This window comes from Molothrus ater, chromosome 8 (assembly GCF_012460135.2).
Source record: "Molothrus ater isolate BHLD 08-10-18 breed brown headed cowbird chromosome 8, BPBGC_Mater_1.1, whole genome shotgun sequence".
Lineage (NCBI taxonomy): Eukaryota > Metazoa > Chordata > Aves > Passeriformes > Icteridae > Molothrus > Molothrus ater.
The window spans coordinates 31,212,292-31,232,030 of record NC_050485.2 but is presented as its reverse complement, the minus strand read 5'-3'; the positions used below and the strand labels follow the sequence as shown (position 1 = coordinate 31,232,030).

General features: G+C 44.1%; 1 protein-coding gene across 3 annotated transcripts in view; it reads left to right on the top strand.

Moving 5' to 3' along the window:
* Window positions 1–19,739, top strand: part of FGFR2 (fibroblast growth factor receptor 2) — an 81,288-nt gene that overhangs the window by 36,776 nt on the left and 24,773 nt on the right. For 2 of the 3 annotated variants that reach the window (XM_036385655.2, XM_036385652.2), the window contains 2 exons: window positions 14,799–14,989; window positions 17,540–17,684. In XM_036385655.2, coding sequence (XP_036241548.1) covers window positions 14,799–14,989; window positions 17,540–17,684 — 336 coding nt within the window. Of the gene's footprint in view, window positions 1–14,798; window positions 14,990–15,823; window positions 15,972–17,539; window positions 17,685–19,739 lie in introns of all 3 variants that reach the window. The other variant, XM_054515612.1, reaches the window with a different exon arrangement.

The window sequence follows — 19,739 nt, the reverse complement described above, 5'->3', positions numbered from 1 at the left end:
GTATTAAACATGGTAACATATTACACTAACATGAGCATCTGACTATATGGTGTAATGTAGAGAACCCTCTGATTATGTCACAGAGTTGGGAGGTATCCCAGCAAAAATCGTGCCAAATAGTGACACAATGCTAGTTAGGAATATGCCAATAACTTTCCAAACCTTGAACTCTTTTGACAATTAAAAGCCTGGAGCCAGCAGGGCTGAGAAGTTTTCAGTCAGAATGTAGGTGTGAAGTATTCTCATTTTTACCTTGTAATTACTTGCAAGAACTCTTTAGAGTCAGCTCAGATGGTCTTGTTCAAATTTACAGACCTGGCAAAACCCTTGCACTGATTTTTTTTTTTTTTTACAGTGGGAGTAGAAAATACAGAAGAAAAAAAAAAAGCAGCAAGTCATTGGCAGCCTCTCAACTGCACAGGATACTTGTGCGCAGTGACTGTGTTAGCAGGGAATGGCCCATTCAAGTTGGCCAGGATGTTCTGTGCTGGACCAAGTTACTCTTTGAATGTTTGGGATACCCCAATCAATGGCCTTTTCCTTCCTTCTCCATTTCCAAGTGGGGATTGAAGCAGGGCTTTGCTCAAGGACTCAGATGTGTTTGCAGTAGTGGCAAATGGTGGTGATACAAAACTCCACCGGGATGCTGTGAAAGGGAGATGAGTCAATTTTAGCTTTTTATTAGAGTAGTACACAGAGCCTTCAATTAATATTGGATACTTATTGTCCAGGGCAACATGCCAGCACGCAGGAATTGCTTACAACAGAAATACAGCAAGGCCAGGAGAGGGAAATGTCACTGTCCATTTTAGAGATGAAAACCTGAGCTGTGGAGTGATGAAATTTCTTGCCCTGGGTCACGCAGGAAGCTGGTGACAGAGCCAAGAAGCAAAGCTGGTCTTTGAATTCTAATCCAGTACCTTAATTAAAAGAACTTTCTTTCCCTTGTACAGCTTAGCCCATTAGCTGTTTTTTTACATGCAGCTGAAGTGCCTTTTCTCCTCCTTTGTATTTAACAGTAGGTAGAAACTTGAGTTTTTATGGCAAGCTTACTAATAGACTAACTCCATTCTCAGTGCACGTTTATAAAGTTGTGCAACCTTGAGGGAGAAGGACTGAAAACGATGTGGTTTTCACTTATGAGTTGCATTGTAGTGAATCCGGGTTGTAGGAAGCAACGTGGGAATGCAGCCACTGAGACTTGTATATAATTAGATCACTCTTGGATGGCAATTATTGCTGGAGTGCAATTTCAGCAGCAGCAGTTCTGTTTGAGCATGGAGGAGCTAATTGAATTTGGGTTTTAACAGCAGAAGAAAAAGAAGGTTACTCTTTGAGCAGTCCTGCTCCAGGTAGCCATTTCTGCCCTATTTAATGTTGTCATCCTGGGAGACAAAAGATGGTTTGGTTTCAGGTGAAGTTTGTCACATTACCTCATTTAGTGGGATTTATAAGCAGCTGCTATAGCACAACACCTCTACAAAGAATTATATTAATATATGATGACCCTGCTATTTGCTATAAAAATGAATATGTTGCAAATATATTTTTTTTTCCAAAAGAAGCCCTTTTCCAGCCAGGTTAGCAGTACTTTAAGCAGTTCCAAATTTGACTAATAGCCATGCCTTTGGCTCTCTTTGCTGAGGAGTGAGCTCCAGGGGTGGCAGAGCACAACACAGCTGTCCCTTAACAGTAATTCATATTTTCATATAAAACCAGTGTGAGAGTAACTTCTCACCCAGAAAGCATTTAAATGACTCTCAGTTTAAAGCTTGTGCCTTAGAAATCTCATGTATGAGTGATTTTACTGGTGGCTGTACAGAAAAACACTTTTATTCTGAACTCTTGGTGGGTTTAGAGGATGTATTTTAGGATATTATAAGATACCCTATTTGCTATAGGATAAATTTTGTTCTTGTTTTTTTTTACGGCATGCTGTTAAAAATCTTGCTAAAATGGAATCGACATTTTGCTATTGGTCCTTCACTGTTTATGTTTCCCTTCATTTAGACAGAAGGAAAAACTCCTGCTTTTGCTTCTAGTCAAGTTTTATTTTTGGACTTTCATGTGCTCTCCCAGTCTCTAGCTGCGAACATGGCATGAGCACATTTTTTTTTTTAAAGACATGTTTCCATTTTGTCATTCCCAAATTCATAGAAACATATGGACTGTTGTTTGCCTTTTGCTGAGGCTTGTTGAAATAAAGTTCAGAATTAGTTTGACTCAAGTACAGTTCTCCCCTTAATTTCCAAAGAATTGTTTTTAGGATTCGGGTTACATACGAAAAAAGGAACTGACACCAACTCAATAACATGCCTTGGGTGTTGCATCATTAATGTCTGGCAGGAGTTAAGGGCAGGTATTACAACCAAGCCTAAACTTGCATTTCTGGCAGATGTTCTCTTGTAGTTGTTGACTGGCTCTTTACAAGGACAAGCTTTGGCTTGATGTCTTCACCCGGCGCTTGTGGCGCGGGGCAAGATGAGGCAGGGACAGAAAGCGTGAAGGAATCCAGGCTGATGCCTGCCCTCGGGTATCTGGTTAGGCTGAGAGGGAAGATGCTTTTATTTAATGCGCTGATAAGCCCAGAGTGTGGACTTTACACCTGGCACCAGGCTTTTGGCAAGGTGTGTGCATCTCAGGAGGAATTACGCAAATTGTTTAGCGCTGGGGGCTGTGCGGTTTGCTCCTGAAAACAAAGCCCACACTGTGATGGTTCAGCTCAGGCAAAATGAAAGCTTATGGGTTCCCCCCTCCACTTCCTTAATAAGGTAAAAATATTCCAACCCTGTAGTTTTATAGCATTAAAGCTTCTGATTTCATTGGAGTAGTCTGGCTAAATTACATTTTATGGACAAATACTGGTGTCATTACTTCATCTGCTGGGTGAACAGTGAATTTGTCATGTTTGGAATGCTTCCTGCAGAGTCTGCTGGGGAGGACTGGTCTCCCTGTCCCACTTTCTGTCTTATTACAGCCCCAAGGCAGTTATTTCTCTTTCTTTTGATGAGTGATGAACAGGATATTGTTTCAGCTCTGTTATTATAATTTTTAATCATGCCTTCTAATTTGTGCTGTATCCTACTTGTGGAAGTGCAAGTAGGAATTTGCAGGAGTTGTCTGAAGATGCAAACACAGGACCTGTTGCCTTGTTAATGTGCAGTTGGCACGTGCCAAAAGCCATATCTGTGCCTAATAGGATGGGCTTTCTGACCTGATCCAGGCTTTTTTCACAGCTTTATTAATGAAAAAATGGAAGTGTAATTGGCAGTAAATTGGTAAAGCTATGTCTTAAAAAAACAGAAAAAAACCCCAAGCTAAAAATAATTAATATAAATATAGAAAAGTTGTAAATGAACTGTGATACAGGTTGGATGATGACATATTAAAGACAAACACAAAGTTTACAATCCAGGAGAAAAACAAAATTAAGGGCTGTTACCAAGGTGAGAAAGGTGAGAGGAGTCTGGCGGTAGAGAAGCGCAAATAAATCAGTAAAGTGTTAAATTCTGTGTCTAATGAAGAAAAAGGTTGCACTTAGAATGTTAGTGCTGGTCTCCTCTCCTTTCTCTGCTCTGCAGACCACTCTGTGTGACCTGGCATCCAGAGGTGGCTGTGATTTACAGCTTTTGAGGGTTTTAAGCCATTATGTCATCTTTGGATTGCTACCGTTCCTGTGGTGCAGCTTCCACAGCTGTTGTTCCATTTAAACATAAAAAAGCACATTAAAAAATCAGAGCTTGGTAAACACGTTTGAATATTGAACTGCTCTGTAAATTTAAGATACTGAGTTAATTTTTTTTCAGATTGCTCTTTGAAAGGGTGGCATGAATATGTTGAAATTGTTGACTTTTCATGAAAGTAAAACACTGATGCTGTCAGAACTTTAGCAAAGGGAAGAACCCAACATGACAGTGTATTAGTTGGAATAAAGTAATCTATAATTTGTACAAAATGCTTATAAAAGTCTAAAATTACATATACTTGTAGGAGGTTTTTAATCACCATCACAAATAAGATGATCAAAACATCAGTTCTTTTGTGTATTTTGCATTTATAAGTGAATCTCCATGCATTCCTTAGTGTCCATACCTGCAGCACTGTTTCTGCTATTCAGTTGGATTATGTGCATTATCAAGCAACATAATTTCATTGCAGCAGTTGCTTTCCTTTGATATTTGTGCACCTAGGATACTTATGAGCATACCTATGTCTATATTTGAGTGAATATCCCAGCAAATGGGTTTTACCGCCCCAACTGCTTTTCAGTGACATTTTCTCAGAAAGCAGCTCTGGCGCCTGTTGCTCGGCCAGAGGCCGTTGGTGGTGCTTCTGTCTCTGCTTCCTTCTGTCCATTTCTGCTGAAAGGCAGGAACATGGAGGTGCTGGAATGGTGTGGATTATCCCCAACAGGCAACCAAGCCCCACACAACTCTTGCTATGGGATGGGGGAGAGAATCAGAAGGGCAGAACTGAGGACTCGTGGGTTGAGATAAGAACAGTTTAATAATATAAATATAATGGTAATAATGAAAAAGAAAATAAGGAAAAGAGAGAGAGATAAAACTCAAGAAAGTCAAGTGATGAAGTGAAAAACTTGCCACTGACTGACCGGTGCTCAGCCAGTTCAGTTCCTGAGTGGCTCCTGGCCAGCTTTCTCCACAATTTATGCACTGAGTATTTGGTCTAGAATATCTCTTTGGTTAGCTGGGGTCAGCTCTCCTGACTGTATCCCCTCTCCAGCTCCTTGTGCCCCCCAGTTGTCCCCCCTGGCAGGGCAGCAGGAGGAGGTGACAGGGCCTTGACTGAGTGTGAGACCTGCTCAGCAACCACCAAACCATCAGTGTGTTCTCAACAGGATGCTCATCCTTAATCCAGACAGGGCACTGTACAGTGCCAGGAAGAAAATTACCTACCCCAGCCAGAACCAGGACAAGAGCTGTGGAAAGTTAATAAATCAACTTTGTAGTTCTGGAGCACCAAGTTTGTGTCCAAGCATGGCCAGCCATTGAACGCTGCTGCATCTTGCGAAATTTACTTGGATTTACCCAAAGTACTGGAAATAAAATGACAAATATATATAGTCAGGGTCTTCCCATGAGCAGTCTTCAGCATCTGAAGTGGATTGTGTGTGTTGCCAAAGGGAATGTGGTGCTGATGGAGGGATGTCTCCAAACTTCACCACCAGGGAAGGGAAGCCCAAAGGGCTCAGTGAGGGCTGACACAGACGTGTCATGAGGCTGAGCCAGGACTGTCCAGCACTGAAATTCTGGCTGCTGGAGCTTTTTTCCTGCCCTGACACATGCACAGTCAGTATGGTCAGTCAGCTGCTGGTTGGCTGTGTCTGGCAGGGAGCTGGGGAAGGGTGAATTCCACAGTGCTTCCAATAATTTCACACCTGCATTGCTCAATAGAGCAAGTGTGCTGTGTAAGAAGAGGGGGAGAGAAGTGTAGAAATGTAAGGAGTGCTTTTAAAGCTTTACATAATCTTTTCCATTTTACTTTAAAGACAGAGCTGTTTTCAGGCAAGGGAATTTGGCAGATGAGAAATCTGTAGTTGGGTCACAATACCAGCAGAAATAATAACTCCCCCTATGTGCTTTATGGCATCACTGGGTGCACTGGTGAGCTAAAGCCACTGCAGCTGGGAGAGGACATATCCCTGTGGGAGGGATGCTCTTTGCCAGGCATGCAGTAAACCTTTGGCAGAGCCTTTTGGAGAGCCCATTCCAGTGATGCTGGACCCAGCATTGTCTCTGGTTATTATACAGCAGCTGAGTGCTGGGAGCTGTGCACAGCACAAAGGATGATATCTCTGGGTGTAAAATTAATGCAGTCTCTGGGAACAGCCAGAACAATAAAATTTTACCACTTGTCTGTGAGAAGTCACAAGCTGTTTTTCATATTCTCTTGTAGCCTTTTTCTTTTAGGGTACCCTGAAAAGAATATCAATGAAAATTGTAGCCTCTCATTGTTCTGTTTGCCATAATTTTTTCACACTAAAATAAGGCCTCTCCACCCTTTGTTCAGGCATGTATGAAGCATTTGCTTATGCATGCACAGTGTGAGGGACACTGCAAGGGAGCTCCAAGATTAGTGTTGTACAACTCTTGCTGCTACGACTTTTTCTGCTCCTTGGGGCTGATGAAGCCCACGCTGTCAGCCTGACAATAGGGCTTTGCTTTTAAGGACAAACTGGTCTTAAAACCCTGTTGATAATTTAATGTTTTAAAACAAGAGCATTCATGTTTCCTGCCATAGCCTCAGGCTTGCTGGATGTCCCTGTCTCTTTAACCCTCAGATATATGTGTGATTTGAAAGGACAGCTTTTAACTAGTTCTGATTCCGATTTTTAATTTTTTTTGGTACTGTTTTCATTGACATCAGTGGGCTTTGTATCAAGCCAAATAGGTCAGTCTTGCTTGCTGTCTCTTCTGCTGTGAAGAAGAGGTGTAAAGGTGTGCAGAGATGGATTTTTTAGCTAAAATGCAGATAGGACACAGAGCTGAAGCTCTGCTTTAGAGCTATCCAAGGAAACAGATGGGTAACATCAGTGGGAGCCTTGCCTGCTTGGGAAGCAGTGCCATTACTTAAAATCAGAGGTGGAGGTGGTGAAGCCAAGGACAAAGAGTGTGAACACACCTGCTTAACTTCTGTAAAGATTTTTACTTGGCTGGTGAGTAGGAGGGCTTGAGTGTCTCAAGGAGGTTGGGTGGAGTGGCAGAGGCTTTGCTATGGGTTCTGCTTTGAAATATGTGTCAGAACTTTAATCTTTAGCATTAGAATTCTTTAATGATGTTCAAATGTTTAACTTCTTGGGAAAGTATTCAGTGACAGCAGGGATATGTGGAGTCTGGTTCCCTGCTGTCTCACTCCCTGCTGACTGCTGGTACTGCCCAAAAACCAGAGCAGAGCTGGGTGGTGGGACCAGAGTGAGAGACACAAGGTAGCAAGAAGTGCCTCAAATTTGTGTAAAGGGCTTCTAGATTAAAGGACAAAGGGAGCTTAGATAATGGTGATGAAGGTTGGCCCCAGGTCCCTGTGCCAGGTTCACTGGAGCTCCAGCTGCAATGATGCCCCTTTGAGCTTTGGCCACCAAAATGATTTCTTCAGGTGGTGTTGGGCCAGTAGGAAATGCTGCACATGGAGACTCCTGCTGTACTGGAACATGGAGTAGCATGAGCCATTTGTTGGCTAATGCCTGCTGGTTAAAAGATGCCAAAATTTGTAAGTGTGATATCATCAGTACTGGTAGTGCTGTCTGATCCATGAGCTGTTCTGCAGGTCTGCCTGAGAGGCTCCTGTTCTTTATCAAGTGTTCTTGCCAGGGATGGTCTTTATCTCTTACTGTTCCATGACAGTGATGTTAATCCTTCCAGCCTTCAAGCACCTTGTGATTTTGCAGAGTTTAGGAGGAGAGCATCATCCCTAACTTGCTGTGGGCTCTACCTTGGCGTGTGTAAATCACCCAGGAGGTGATGATTGGAGGGGTTTGTGTGTGTGTCTGTTGAAATGGAGCATGACAGCTGAGCAGCACTTCTGAGCTGGCTGTAAACAACACACAGTGCTTCACTTTGTGCAGAGAGGAGCCCAAAGTGATGTGCAGCTGGTGGAGCCTGCTCAGCTCCTGCCTCATGGCTGCCTGGTGTGTGACATTAATGAGCAGAGGTGTTCTGCCACACCTGCTTGGTTCTTTCTGATCTTCTGAAAGAGCAGCCAGCACTCAGCCTTCCTCCACCATGCCACAGAGCAAACAGTGGAGTTAGGAGTGTTCTGCTTCCAGGATTTCAGAGAGCACAGGATCCCCTAAGCAATGGCTTTGTGCTGGGGAGAGGAAGCAGAGGTTTGGCTTGGCCCCTGTGCAGAGAGCTGCCTTCAAGGATGAGATTCCTGTGGGGGCTGGCATCCCATCATCACCACCTCAAGGAGTGCAAGTGTGGTTCCAAACAGGGTCCAGTGCATGAACTCGGATAATGCACGATTTGTGGAGAAAACCACGTTGCAGTTCCTCATTCTGGGGTTGCTCCTGGAACTCACCTCAGAAAGGCTCTCTGATTGGGAGAACAATGATTAATCCAGCCTCTGAGTGCTTGTGAATGGATTTGCAGTTGGTGTAGGTGGGATCTCTCATGAAGGATGGCAATCCTCGTGTTTCTCCTTGCAGACTGGTTCTCTTGCAGTCAGCTAGCACAGGACAGAAACCTGAAACTCATTGCTCACTGAACAGCAAGGATCTAATAATCGTATCATCTTTCTTCTCATGGTTGATATCTACCCCAATAGATGCTGATCAGGCACTGATATCCTGTGGCTGGCCCCTTGGCTTTAGTACATGCTCCAGTCCTGTAGCCGGTACCCACGTCACCAAAACCAACATCAGAGCCAGCAGTAACAGTACCCACATGTACAGCCTCCATAGGGATGTCAGAAAAGGAGCACAAAGAGTGGCTTGCACACATGGAGGGAGTTGTTCCCTCAGACTGTGACTGAAATGGTCACTAGTGCCACTTCTGAGGGCAAATCATGTTTCAGCTTTGAGGTGTTGCAGGGTGCACTGTAGGAAGCTACACCTGACAGGTTTCACCTTCCTGCCTTCAGTGGTTAAATCACCTGAAAAGTTACCATAGAACTGCCCTTCCTGATGGAGCAGTTTTGGAAATCCCACGGGTATGGTTGGATGAGGGCATGAGGAGAGGGCTCTGGGTGTCCCAGAGATGGGTGACACTGCTGGAGAGGGCTCTGGGTGACCCAGAGATGGGTGACACTGCTGGAGAGGGCTCTGGGTGTCCCTGAGATGGGTGACACTGCTGGAGAGGGCTCTGGGTGACCCAGAGATGTCCCAGAGATGGGTGGCACTGCTGGAGAGGGCTCTGGGTGACCCAGAGATGGGTGACACTGCTGGAGAGGGCTCTGTGTGACCCAGAGATGGGTGACACTGCTGGAGAGGGCTCTGGGTGACCCAGAGATGGGTGACACTGCTGGAGAGGGCTCTGTGTGTCCCTAGATGGGTGACACTGCTGGAGAGAGCTCTGTGTGTCCCTGAGATGGGTGACACTGCTGGAGAGGGCTCTGGGTGTCCCAGAGATGGGTGACACTGCTGGAGAGGGCTCTGGGTGTCCCAGAGATGTCCCAGAGATGGGCGACACTGCTGAAGAGAGCTCTGGGTGATCCAGAGAAGGGTGACACTGCTGGAGAGGGCTCTGTGTGTCCCAGAGATGGGTGACACTGCTGGAGAGGGCTCTGGGTGACCCAGAGATGTCCCAGAGATGGGTGGCACTGCTGGAGAGGGCTCAGGGTGACCCAGAGATGGGTGACACTGCTGGAGAGGGCTCTGTGTGTCCCAGAGATGGGTGACACTGCTGGAGAGGGCTCAGGGTGACCCAGAGATGTCCCAGAGATGGGTGGCACTGCTGGAGAGGGCTCGGGGTGACCCAGAGATGGGTGACACTGCTGGAGAGGGCTCAGGGTGACCCAGAGATGTCCCAGAGATGGGTGGCACTTCATTGGAAATGGTGGGAAAGTGCTGCTCGTTGGTGAAGATGAAACACAGGGGAGGAATGTTTCAGTCCAAGCGTGCAAAGAAAAGGCTGTGGTTAATTGTTTTTTTTTAAGGCTTGCAACTCAATCTTGCAAGTTTACAACGTGAAGCCAAAGCCAATGCAAGAGGCTGTGATTAGAGTCTGGCCTAAAATGCTGGAGGATGCTTCTGAGACCCATAATTTCCAGCATAATTAGCATGTTCCAAAGCAGCAGATGTTGCAGCTTCTGAGGGAAGGTGCCTGGGAGTGGATAGTGTTTTCACAGGCTCCAGGCTGCTGCTGAATGTTTCCCAGGCTTGGAGTTGGGCAGAATAAGCAACTAGAGCTGAGGGTGCTGTGCTGACCAGGGCAAGAAGAGGGTATGGCAGGTCTATGTTTTCAGTGACAGCTGGAACTATTTCATTTCTCATTTAGTGATGCCTGAATGCACAGAACCTCTACCAGGGGCTATTGATCCAGAACTGGTGCTCAGAGGCATCATTTGAGGGATGCCTCTGTAGTGGCTCAGTGGCAGCCATCAAGATGAGTCCTTAGAAGTCAGTAACATTTCAAAACCGTGATTGAAGGCTCTGACAAATGTGCCTAGCTAAAAATTAGGTAATTTTTTCCTCCCTCACTTCCCCCCTTAATTGAGGATCTCTCCATTGTCCCCAGAACTCATGCTTGGTCTTGCATTTGCTATTAAGCTTTTATTTTTCCAGCCCACACTTGAATCACACATTTGCAAGGAGAGGAAACAAGCACATTCAAAAGCAGAAAATAAGAGTAGTTTTCATTTTCTTGTTTCCAGTGAATCGGATGCCTTATGCAAAGCCCATTGAGTTCCCTGTGAGTTTTCCCCCTGACTTCAATGGGCTTTGGCTCTGGCTTTTAGCTCCCGTGAAAGGTCCTGAACTGTCTGTGCTAGGGTGACAAGGAGCCTTGGAGAGACAATTCCCAGAGCTCTTCTCAGCCCCTGGCACAGCCAGGTTGCTAAGGAGACTTGGCCTGGCCAAGTCCTGGAGCTCCCCCCTTCCGGGGTTATTGTCTGCTGTCCCTGCCAAGGCTCTCTGGTGGCAGCAGTGCCACTCTCTCAGCCACAATCCCTCTCCAGTGGCCTCTGACAGCAGCAATTCCTGCCCTGCATCTCCCCTCTTGGCGAGCAGCCTCCCTTGCCACGGCTGCTCCATCCTGCTCCAGGGCATGGGAGGGATGGATGGGCTGGTGTCTGCTGGCCTCCCTTGGCTCTGAGAGTTGGGGTTTGGCCCCTGTCACCCACCTCCACACCCCAGCATCTTCACCTCTTATGGTCCCTTCCCTTCCCTTCCCTTCCCTTCCCTTCCCTTCCCTTCCCTTCCCTTCCCTTCCCTTCCCTTCCCTTCCCTTCCCTTCCCTTCCCTTCCCTTCCCTTCCCTTCCCTTCCCTTCCCTTCCCTTCCCTTCCCTTCCCTTCCCTTCCCTTCCCTTCCCTTCCCTTCCCTTCCCTTCCCTTCCCTTCCCTTCCCTTCCCTTCCAATAATGCAAATAAAGCCAAGATGGGGAAGAGTCTTTCCCTTTTGTAGGAATCCCCTCTTCAGGGCTTAAATTCCTTATGGAGCCAGTTCTCAGGATTCCTTGTGAAGTGTGTAAGCTCTAACAATCATTTCCAGTACCAGGACAGGCTCCCACCATCTCTAGGCTCCTGCAGTACTTGGAACTTCCTGGGGAGCTCCTTCCATTGTGCCAGCTTTTTTTCTTTTTTTTTGGAACTTGGAATTTTCCAGCTTTCCTGGATTCTTTGTGGTTTTATCTCTTGGAGGGAGGTATTTTGAAGTTTTAACATTAACAGGCTAAATGACAGCTTCCTCTTAAGCCTTTTGGGCAAGGTCTCTTTGTCAGTCATCCCTTCAGATAGTGACTCTGTTTGCCTACAGATAAGTGAGCAGAAATGCTCAAGCCCTGGGCACTTTTATGGTGGTGTAAAATTTAGGTGCTTGTGGCCTTGAATCTGATATATCTCATGTGAGCCTTGAATCTGATATAGCTCATATATATCATTTTGGCTCTGTTTTGTAGATAACTAATTCCTCAGATGGGGATGATGTTAGTTTTGTATCTAAACTACAAGCTGGTGTCTATCTTTTATAGTGGGAACCAGCATGAAACATGTTGGGGGTGATTTTCTGAATTACAGCATATGTTTTTGACTTGATTTTATAACAAATTGTGTCATCAGTGAGACTGTAACACTGAAATGTCAGTGTTCAGGCAGCATATATTTATTTCTTAAGGTATTTCTTCAATATTAAACAACAAGAGCAATAGTGAAATCAGGCTCCAGAGCTATGAGATTTGTTGCCAGCTTGTTTTGTATGAAAATATTGTTTAAATAACTAGAGATGTATATGGTCACGATGTTTTAGTGATGATCCTGATTATAATTATTCAGTAATGATAATATCACTTTCAGCAGCCTTGAAGATTTGTTTAAATGCAACTTGGACTCCTTTGCTGGTGCTCAGTAAAAAGGAACACACTGTTTCCATCTAATATTAGTGCAGCTAGTTGTTTGAGTGATGATATCTGCTTACAAATGTGCAGCTTGTGTTTTAAATGCTGAATAGTGATGTGAGATTTATGAATATGGCTTTGACAGTACCTGTGCTTAACAGAGTCCTTAGATGTGTGTGGGTTTGCAGAGAAGTAGGATAACTTCTGCATGTTCTGGATAACATCCTGAAATGAGGGTTTCCAGGAGAAGGTGCTGAACACAATTAAGCTTGGTCATTGGTAATTAGTGGAAGTTTCTTGTAGCTGTTTTCCCCAGTCCTGAATGTATTTTGTGGGCTCCTTGGACCCCAGGTTTGCCATGAAGCCCCGCTGGATTTGCATGGTGATGGTTTTGTTCTCCTGTGCTGTTTGCCTGTGTGGGCACAGGACTGCTCCCCTCTGCTGGAGTGGAGGAGTTGGTGAACACTGATCCATGTGGGGGAGAGCAACAAAAGTTTATTTTTAACACATTTGCCTTTAGAGAAGAAATCTCACAAATGGCCATACATATATACTCACCCGTATGCACACACTTTAATTTTTTTCAATGCAACTGAGGGCCAAGAGTGTGAGAACTCTGCTTTTAGTCCTTTGCTTCGCCTCCTCTTTTTTGGTACAGGAAATGCTTGACAGTCATCAATAAAATATTAAATCATTGATGGCTATCAGGATAAACTAAACACATCTCGTGTGTGGATGCTGGCATAGTAGGAACGTTTCCAAGATGTTTCAGGCCTCATTCTCTGGTTTGTTAAAGGGCAGAGAATAAGGTCACAAAGGAAATCAAACCCTGATGTGGAGAAATGAAACATGAGGCCTACTGACTTCTAAAAAACATTTTAAATAACATTCTCTAAGGTTTCATTTTATACCGAAGGCAGCTGTAATAAGTTTTGGAAGATGGTGTAAGGTTTCTATTAAAGAGAGATTTTTGCTTGCTGGTTTTGTACCCAAATGAAGGAATGAGGGAGATGGAATTAGAGCTTATTTAGTATAAGGTGAGAAACTAAAAGTTCTCTCCAGAACCGTAAAATAATAATTTATATGTTCTACTGCAATTTACAAATTAAAAAATATGAAACTGTTCCTAGATCTCCGAAAATGACACACATAGCCATGGAATAATTTAGTAACTGCATTGCAAATGCACTTTTGCCACAAGTAAAATAAGACTGCTGCTTTGTAGTGTGCTGCCAGCATAGCCTCAGTGAATAAATTCCCAGTAGATGTTTGCTGCATGCCAAATATATTGGACTGTATAAAAGATCCCATTGTTCAATGGCATCATTATTTGCTATTATACTCACAATGTTTGCTTGTGAAACAATTTATTGGAGACAAGTATGTTTAAGAAGGAACGCTTGGTTTGAAATTCAGCTGATTTGGCTTGTAATGTCAGAGCTTTTACAGTATACAGCCTCTAAAAATAAATATTTAGGTCTGCTGTTTTTTACTTATCTTTGAAAGAATTCCTGGAGCAGGGGAGAACGGGGAGCTGAGGCTGGGGATGGCTAGTGAGCATTTCACTTCTGATTCACAGAATTTGTTTAGGTTGGAAAAGCCCTCTGGAATCATTGAGTCCAACCATCGACCCAGCACTGCCAAGGCCACCACTGAACCACATCCCCAGGGGTCACATCTACACACATGACTTTTAGATGCCCTCCCTGGGCAGTTCCAAAGCTGGGCAACCCTTTTGGTGAGGGAATTTTCCCTGATATCCAATCCAAACCTCCCCTGGCACCACCTGAGGCCATTTCCTCTCTCGTCCTGTCACTTGTCACCTGTCACCTGTGAGAAGAGCCTGACTCCCACCTGACTAAAAACCCCCTGTCAGGGAGTTGTAGGCAGCGAGAAGGTCCCTCCTGAACCTCCTTTTCTCCAGGCTAAAGAGCCCCAATTCCCTCAGCTGCTCCCCATGAGAGGTTGACTGAAAATGTGTGAGAAATGCTTATGCATGGGCATAGATTAGAAGCTGAATTGGCTCACATTAAATACACTTCGGTTTTCCAGAGAACTCTGTATTTGCCTGTGTTTTGGTGAGAGTAAGAATGAAGCAGTGTTTCTGCTGCTGTGTCTGAGTGAAGCAGAGAGCAGTGGTGGTGGTGGCACTGATTGGAGCATTTTAGGAAGCTGAGCTGCCTCATTTGTGCATCCTGCACGCTGAGGCTTCTGCTGCTACTTTTGAGAAATTCCTTTTGGTTTATTTTAATGTGTTTTAAATCAATAATTATCCAAAATTAATCAATAGTATTTCTTCTTAATGTGTGTTAATACTATTTCTTCTTAATCAAAAAGAATAAATTAATTTATCAAAATTAATCAACAATGTTTCTTCTTAATGTGTGGAGGTTTAGCCGAGTCGAGACGTTTGAGAACTCAGAGGTAACTTAATTACGGTAGCTTAAAAAAACCCAAGAGGAGATATTTTACCTCGTTAGGGCTGAGTTAAACCATGGAAAACGAGCAAAGTGTTTAAGCAGGGTTATTTTCCCCCCCCCCTCCCCACAAATGGCTATTCTTTAAATTACAAGTGTAGCGCTTAAGCCATCTCCTTTGAACTGCAGGTTTTGTTACACGCTTTGGCTGCGGTGTTATTTCGGAGGAGTCAGCCAACAGGCTTACAGGGCTTTTTGGCTGGGGTTCACTTACAGTTTTCTTGGCAGCCCTGCTTATTTATGCATCTTTATTTCTCTCTCTCTCTCTCTCTCTCTCTCTCTCTCTCTCTCTGCACCGTTCCCTGCCGGAGCAGAGCGCTCCCCGCACCGGCCCATCCTGCAGGCGGGGCTCCCCGCCAACGCCTCCGCCGTGGTCGGGGGGGATGTGGAGTTTGTCTGCAAGGTCTACAGCGATGCCCAGCCCCACATCCAGTGGATAAAGCACGTGGAGAAGAATGGCAGTAAATACGGGCCAGATGGGCTCCCTTATCTCCAGGTTTTAAAGGTGAGGCTTCGCAGATGCCGGCAGCGGTGATGCCTTCTTTAGAGCGTGGTGTAAATCCAAGGGTTTCGAGTTCTGAGCTTCTTTTGAAAGTGGAGATGTTTATGTTAGAAGTGAAATGATGAGTTAGATAAACGTTTGCTTGTCTGAATGCTAACTGTGCAGCTTATAGACACTGTTTTGCTCCTTTTTATTTCCATGAAAGGTCCTTTATATCTGAATGTTTCAGGCATGACTTGTTCAGAAAAAAAAATGAAAGTCCTTCTAAAGAACATCATTGACATTTTTGTATGGGTAGAAAGCATCCAAAACATACCTGGGACAATCTACTCCGTTTCTTTCATGTTTCTTCAGCCTCTTGATTTCAAAGAAACATGGCAGCTGCTGCCAAAAGCTTGCTGGAGGACTGGGCTGTCTGGATGCTGAGCCTGCAGAGATGTCTGGTTTGGAGCAGTGTATTGGTACTGTCATTCCTGCCAGCTTGGAGCAAGCCTGACCAGGGAAACTGAAGCTTTCCAAGCTGGGTGGCATTGCCAAAACTCTGACAGGCTCTGTACCTGCTTGTCCCATGCAGTACCTGCCCAGGTGGATTCCTTTCCCCCCCACGCTGCTGTTCTCTAACTCCTCGTGTGATGCTGCGGATGTACGAAAACCAAACAACAACAACCAAAAGGGAAAAAAACCCAAAAACAACAATAACAAAACCCCCGAACCCTTCAATGTTTAGAGGCTGATGTGGAATATTCTGGTGACGTGTTGGTGGTGGGACCATAGACAGATTGGTGTCCATTCTGGGCAGCAGTGACCTTGTTCTCCTGTGTTATTGGTCTGTTCTAGCACTCGGGGATAAATAGTTCCAATGCTGAAGTGCTGACACTGTACAATGTGACAGAGGCGGACGCTGGAGAATATATTTGTAAGGTCTCCAATTATATAGGGGAGGCCAACCAGTCTGCCTGGCTCTCTGTTCTGCCAAGTGTACAAGGTAACAACGTTTTTTAAAGCAAGCTGGAAAAAATGGTGCTTTGGGAGACTGCAGGCAGCTTGTAGGATACTCTCTGGCCTTGGTGGTATATGTGTAATCCTCCTTTGGTGATGCAGCTGGTGTTACACCAGCAGCCATGGAAAAATTCCCACAATATCCTCTGTACCAGAAGCACTGCTTTGGTTTCTGTTTGCTGATCTTTATTCTCTCTTTGGTGTCTTTGTGTCTGTGTGTGTGTTGGGCAGTTCTGTTGCTAATTCTGCATACTCTGCAGTTCACACAGAGGGTACTCCTTGAATAATGTAATTACAGCCTAGCAGTGTGTATTTATATATACACATAGGTGTGTATATGTATGACCTGTTCACATAAAAACCCCCTGGAGCACAAGTCAGGTCAGTTTAGTCACTGTGACTGTGCAGGTGGGAGGATTTTTCCAGGTCTTACTCACCCATTACTAACTGGGTTTTACTCAGCAGTAACAATAAAAACAGGCAGCCCTGTGACTGCAGCCCACAACTAAATTTACCTCCAAATTGTCCAATAAAAAGGTATTTATTCCCTGATTGTGTATTTCAAAGTAACATTCTTGAATGGAACAGAGATCAAAAGTAGCAAACATTAATTTCTCTAATCCTCCATCACTGAGATCTTGATGCTGATGCCCTGATGTGCCCATCTTGGGGCAGCTGGGAAGTTCCAGACCTAAGATTTACTCCGTTTGTATCAGTTTGGATAATCACTGCTACTTGGATTGGTGCACAATGTCAAGCAACAAGTCTGGAAGATGACCAGTAAAAACCACAAAACGTGCAGAGTTATTTTTCTCCTCAACCTTTAAGATGTAGAAAAATATGTTTTATTTTCATCTCCTGGTTCTCAAACCTTTGAAGTATTTTCTGTCTTACCTGTGAGAGCCACAACTGAACAAGATCTCTGATTTTTGAGCAAGAGTTGGGATACTTCCCACTCTGCTTCTAGGCAAACCATCAAATATTTCCAGGTTTGAGATTTAAACAAGATTTGGCAACTCTTCACAATGTACAGTAGTAGTTACTACTCAAAACTGCAGTGCAGTGGGTGATGCAAGGATCATACAATCTAAGACAGCTACTAAGTTGTCTTTTGGAGCAGAATTCACCCCTTTTTAATCATTTTAGAGTATGCTTTTATGGTAAATTCTTTCCTCTGAAACAGGTCTCTACACGTGAAGGATCCCACGTTCTGTCCTACTTTGTTTTCTCTTTGTTTTTCTCTCAACTTTCTCTTGTCATAAAAGAAGAAGGAAAAAAAAAATATTTGTGGGTGAATTTTTCCATGTCTTTTGATTGCATGCATGTTTAGGTGGTGAGTTTAGGTCTGGTGAAGGGTGTTGATTACTTTCTGAGGTGAGCTGGGACCTGTTGGTAAACGCCTTTTGGATGAGGGATTGTGGATGGGGAAGGAGCTTTGCATCTCTCCACCTCTGCCTTTACCAAGTGCAAAGCCCTGTGGCTCCACCTCCCTATCCACAAAAATTCTCTCAGTGTCTAGCTTTTTCTCTTGCTTCCCTCTTGTTTTTTTTTTAGGCTGCCGGTGTTAACACCACGGACAAAGAGATTGAGGTTCTCTATATACGGAATGTAACTTTTGAGGATGCTGGGGAGTATACATGCTTGGCGGGTAATTCTATTGGGATATCCTTTCACACTGCATGGTTGACAGTTCTGCCAGGTATACACTGCTCTCTTTCTGTGGTTTTTCCTCTTTTTTCCCCCCCCTCCCCTTGTTGATTGCTGCAGAATTAGCACGGCTTCTGTGTCCAAAAAAAAAAAAAAAGGACTTTTACAATGATTTTGATTTGGTTTTTTTAAGTGCAGTTGTCTCAAGCCAGTGAGTTGTTCTGTCACGTGTTTGCAAGTCCAAAAATCAAACAGCAACAACAACAAAAAATGGTGTGGGATGTGTGGCTATTGCACTTAATTGAAATGTTTTTACATCATCAGAAATGCTAAGGAGCTGCATTTCCTTAGCACTTCAATGAGACAACTGAAAATCAGCCCATAAATCATTGTAAACTTTGTCAAGAGGATGAAATTGAGTTCGTTACAAAGTTTGGAACTAATTTGGCCATAGTTATGTACTGGCTCATTAAAATGCCCGAGCTGTTCGGTGTACTTCAATTCACTTTTACCTATCATGCAAATCTCTCGTGGAAATTCCAATTTGAATGCCAGAGGATCATGTACAGAAGCAGTGCCTTCCATATCTTGGGAATCGGCTCCGTGCATCTTTAAACATTGCATGCTCTAAGGAAACAAGTAGTCATTTGCTTTTACTGCAAAGCATGTCTTGCTGTTCTGGGGTTGATGATGTTTCTGTCCTTAGAAGAAACAAACATCAATGTGCTTTATTGCCTGAAAATTATTATCAGCTGTTAGAAGATGTAACCATAGTTGGTTTTGACATTAGTCAAATTTTCTCATTTATAACTGTTGGCAGCTGCCTCAGGAGTTCCTTTGGAAAAAAAAACATGAACCACCTGAGGTTTGCTGGGTCATCTTGTGCTTAACATTTATTAATTGTTAATCCTAAGTAAGAGGTACAAAACCTGCATGTGTGTGTTGCTGAGCCTCACAGTGTGGGAGTTGAACATTCCCACTGTCTGCAGATAATTTCTTACCTTTTATTGAAATATATTGAACAAGGCAGCTTTATTCCATCTCACTCTGAACTGAACCCCGAGCCTGTGAGGTGTCACCAAGCAGGCAGAGCAGTGCTTGTGTAGAGCTTGCTTCTGCTGGCAGTGTTTGCATTTTGCAAGTGCTTGAACAGCATTTTTTTTTAACCAATTTTCTTAAACAAAGTGTTTTTCTAAGCCTGGAAAGGCACAAGAAAATTTCAGCATGAAACGTGCATTGCTTGCGGAGTGACCGCTGATGGCTGTGGAATGCTGTTTATCCGGGGGTTGAATCCCAGATAAGGGATTAGGGACACTGTTTGCACATATAACTGTCTTGAAGATAGCTTCAAAATGGTTTCAATCAGAGTAACAGCTCTGGAGAACCACTCCCTCCCAAATCTAATCTCATAGGCCAATAACCACTGATGAGGTTACTTGAAAGACCACAGTCCTTGCAGAAGAGGGCTCGTTAATTAACGTGTCGCTGCCAATTCCTTTTCACCTCAATTATGCTTTTTAATCCAGCACTGGGCTCCTCAAAGGACCTCAGGGGAGTTGGGCACCCAGCATGAAGCACAGCTGGTTGAGCAGCTGGACAGCCAGCTCCTTGAAACCCTTTTGAAACCCCTAAGCTGAGTTTATAGACATGATGGGGGACTGCTGCATCCTCCCTTCCCTCTGTATTTTGAGATCCTACTGCAAATTTTGAATAAACAGGCAGACTCAAGCAGGCTCGAGCCCAAACATTTATTTTCAAATTTAGACACTTTTCATTCAGGCTAGCTAATTCACATTTTTATCTTTGGATGTGCTTTTGTGTGGTTCACACGAATTGCAGTGCTTTTACATTTTGACTCGAGTAACAAAATGAACCTGAGCCTAGTTTGAACAGTTTTTGCTTCCCTCTAAAATTATCCTTAATGATGCAATATTTCAACGTGTATGTGTGCCTACCTAGGCAGACACATGTGTATGTTTGTGTACGCATACATAGATGCACAAGCTCACACTCAGTGCAGACTGAAAAATCAAAGCAGTAATCTGGAAAAAAGAACTACTCTCAGATAAAAATCAAAGCAGTAATCTGGAAAAAAGAATTACTCTCA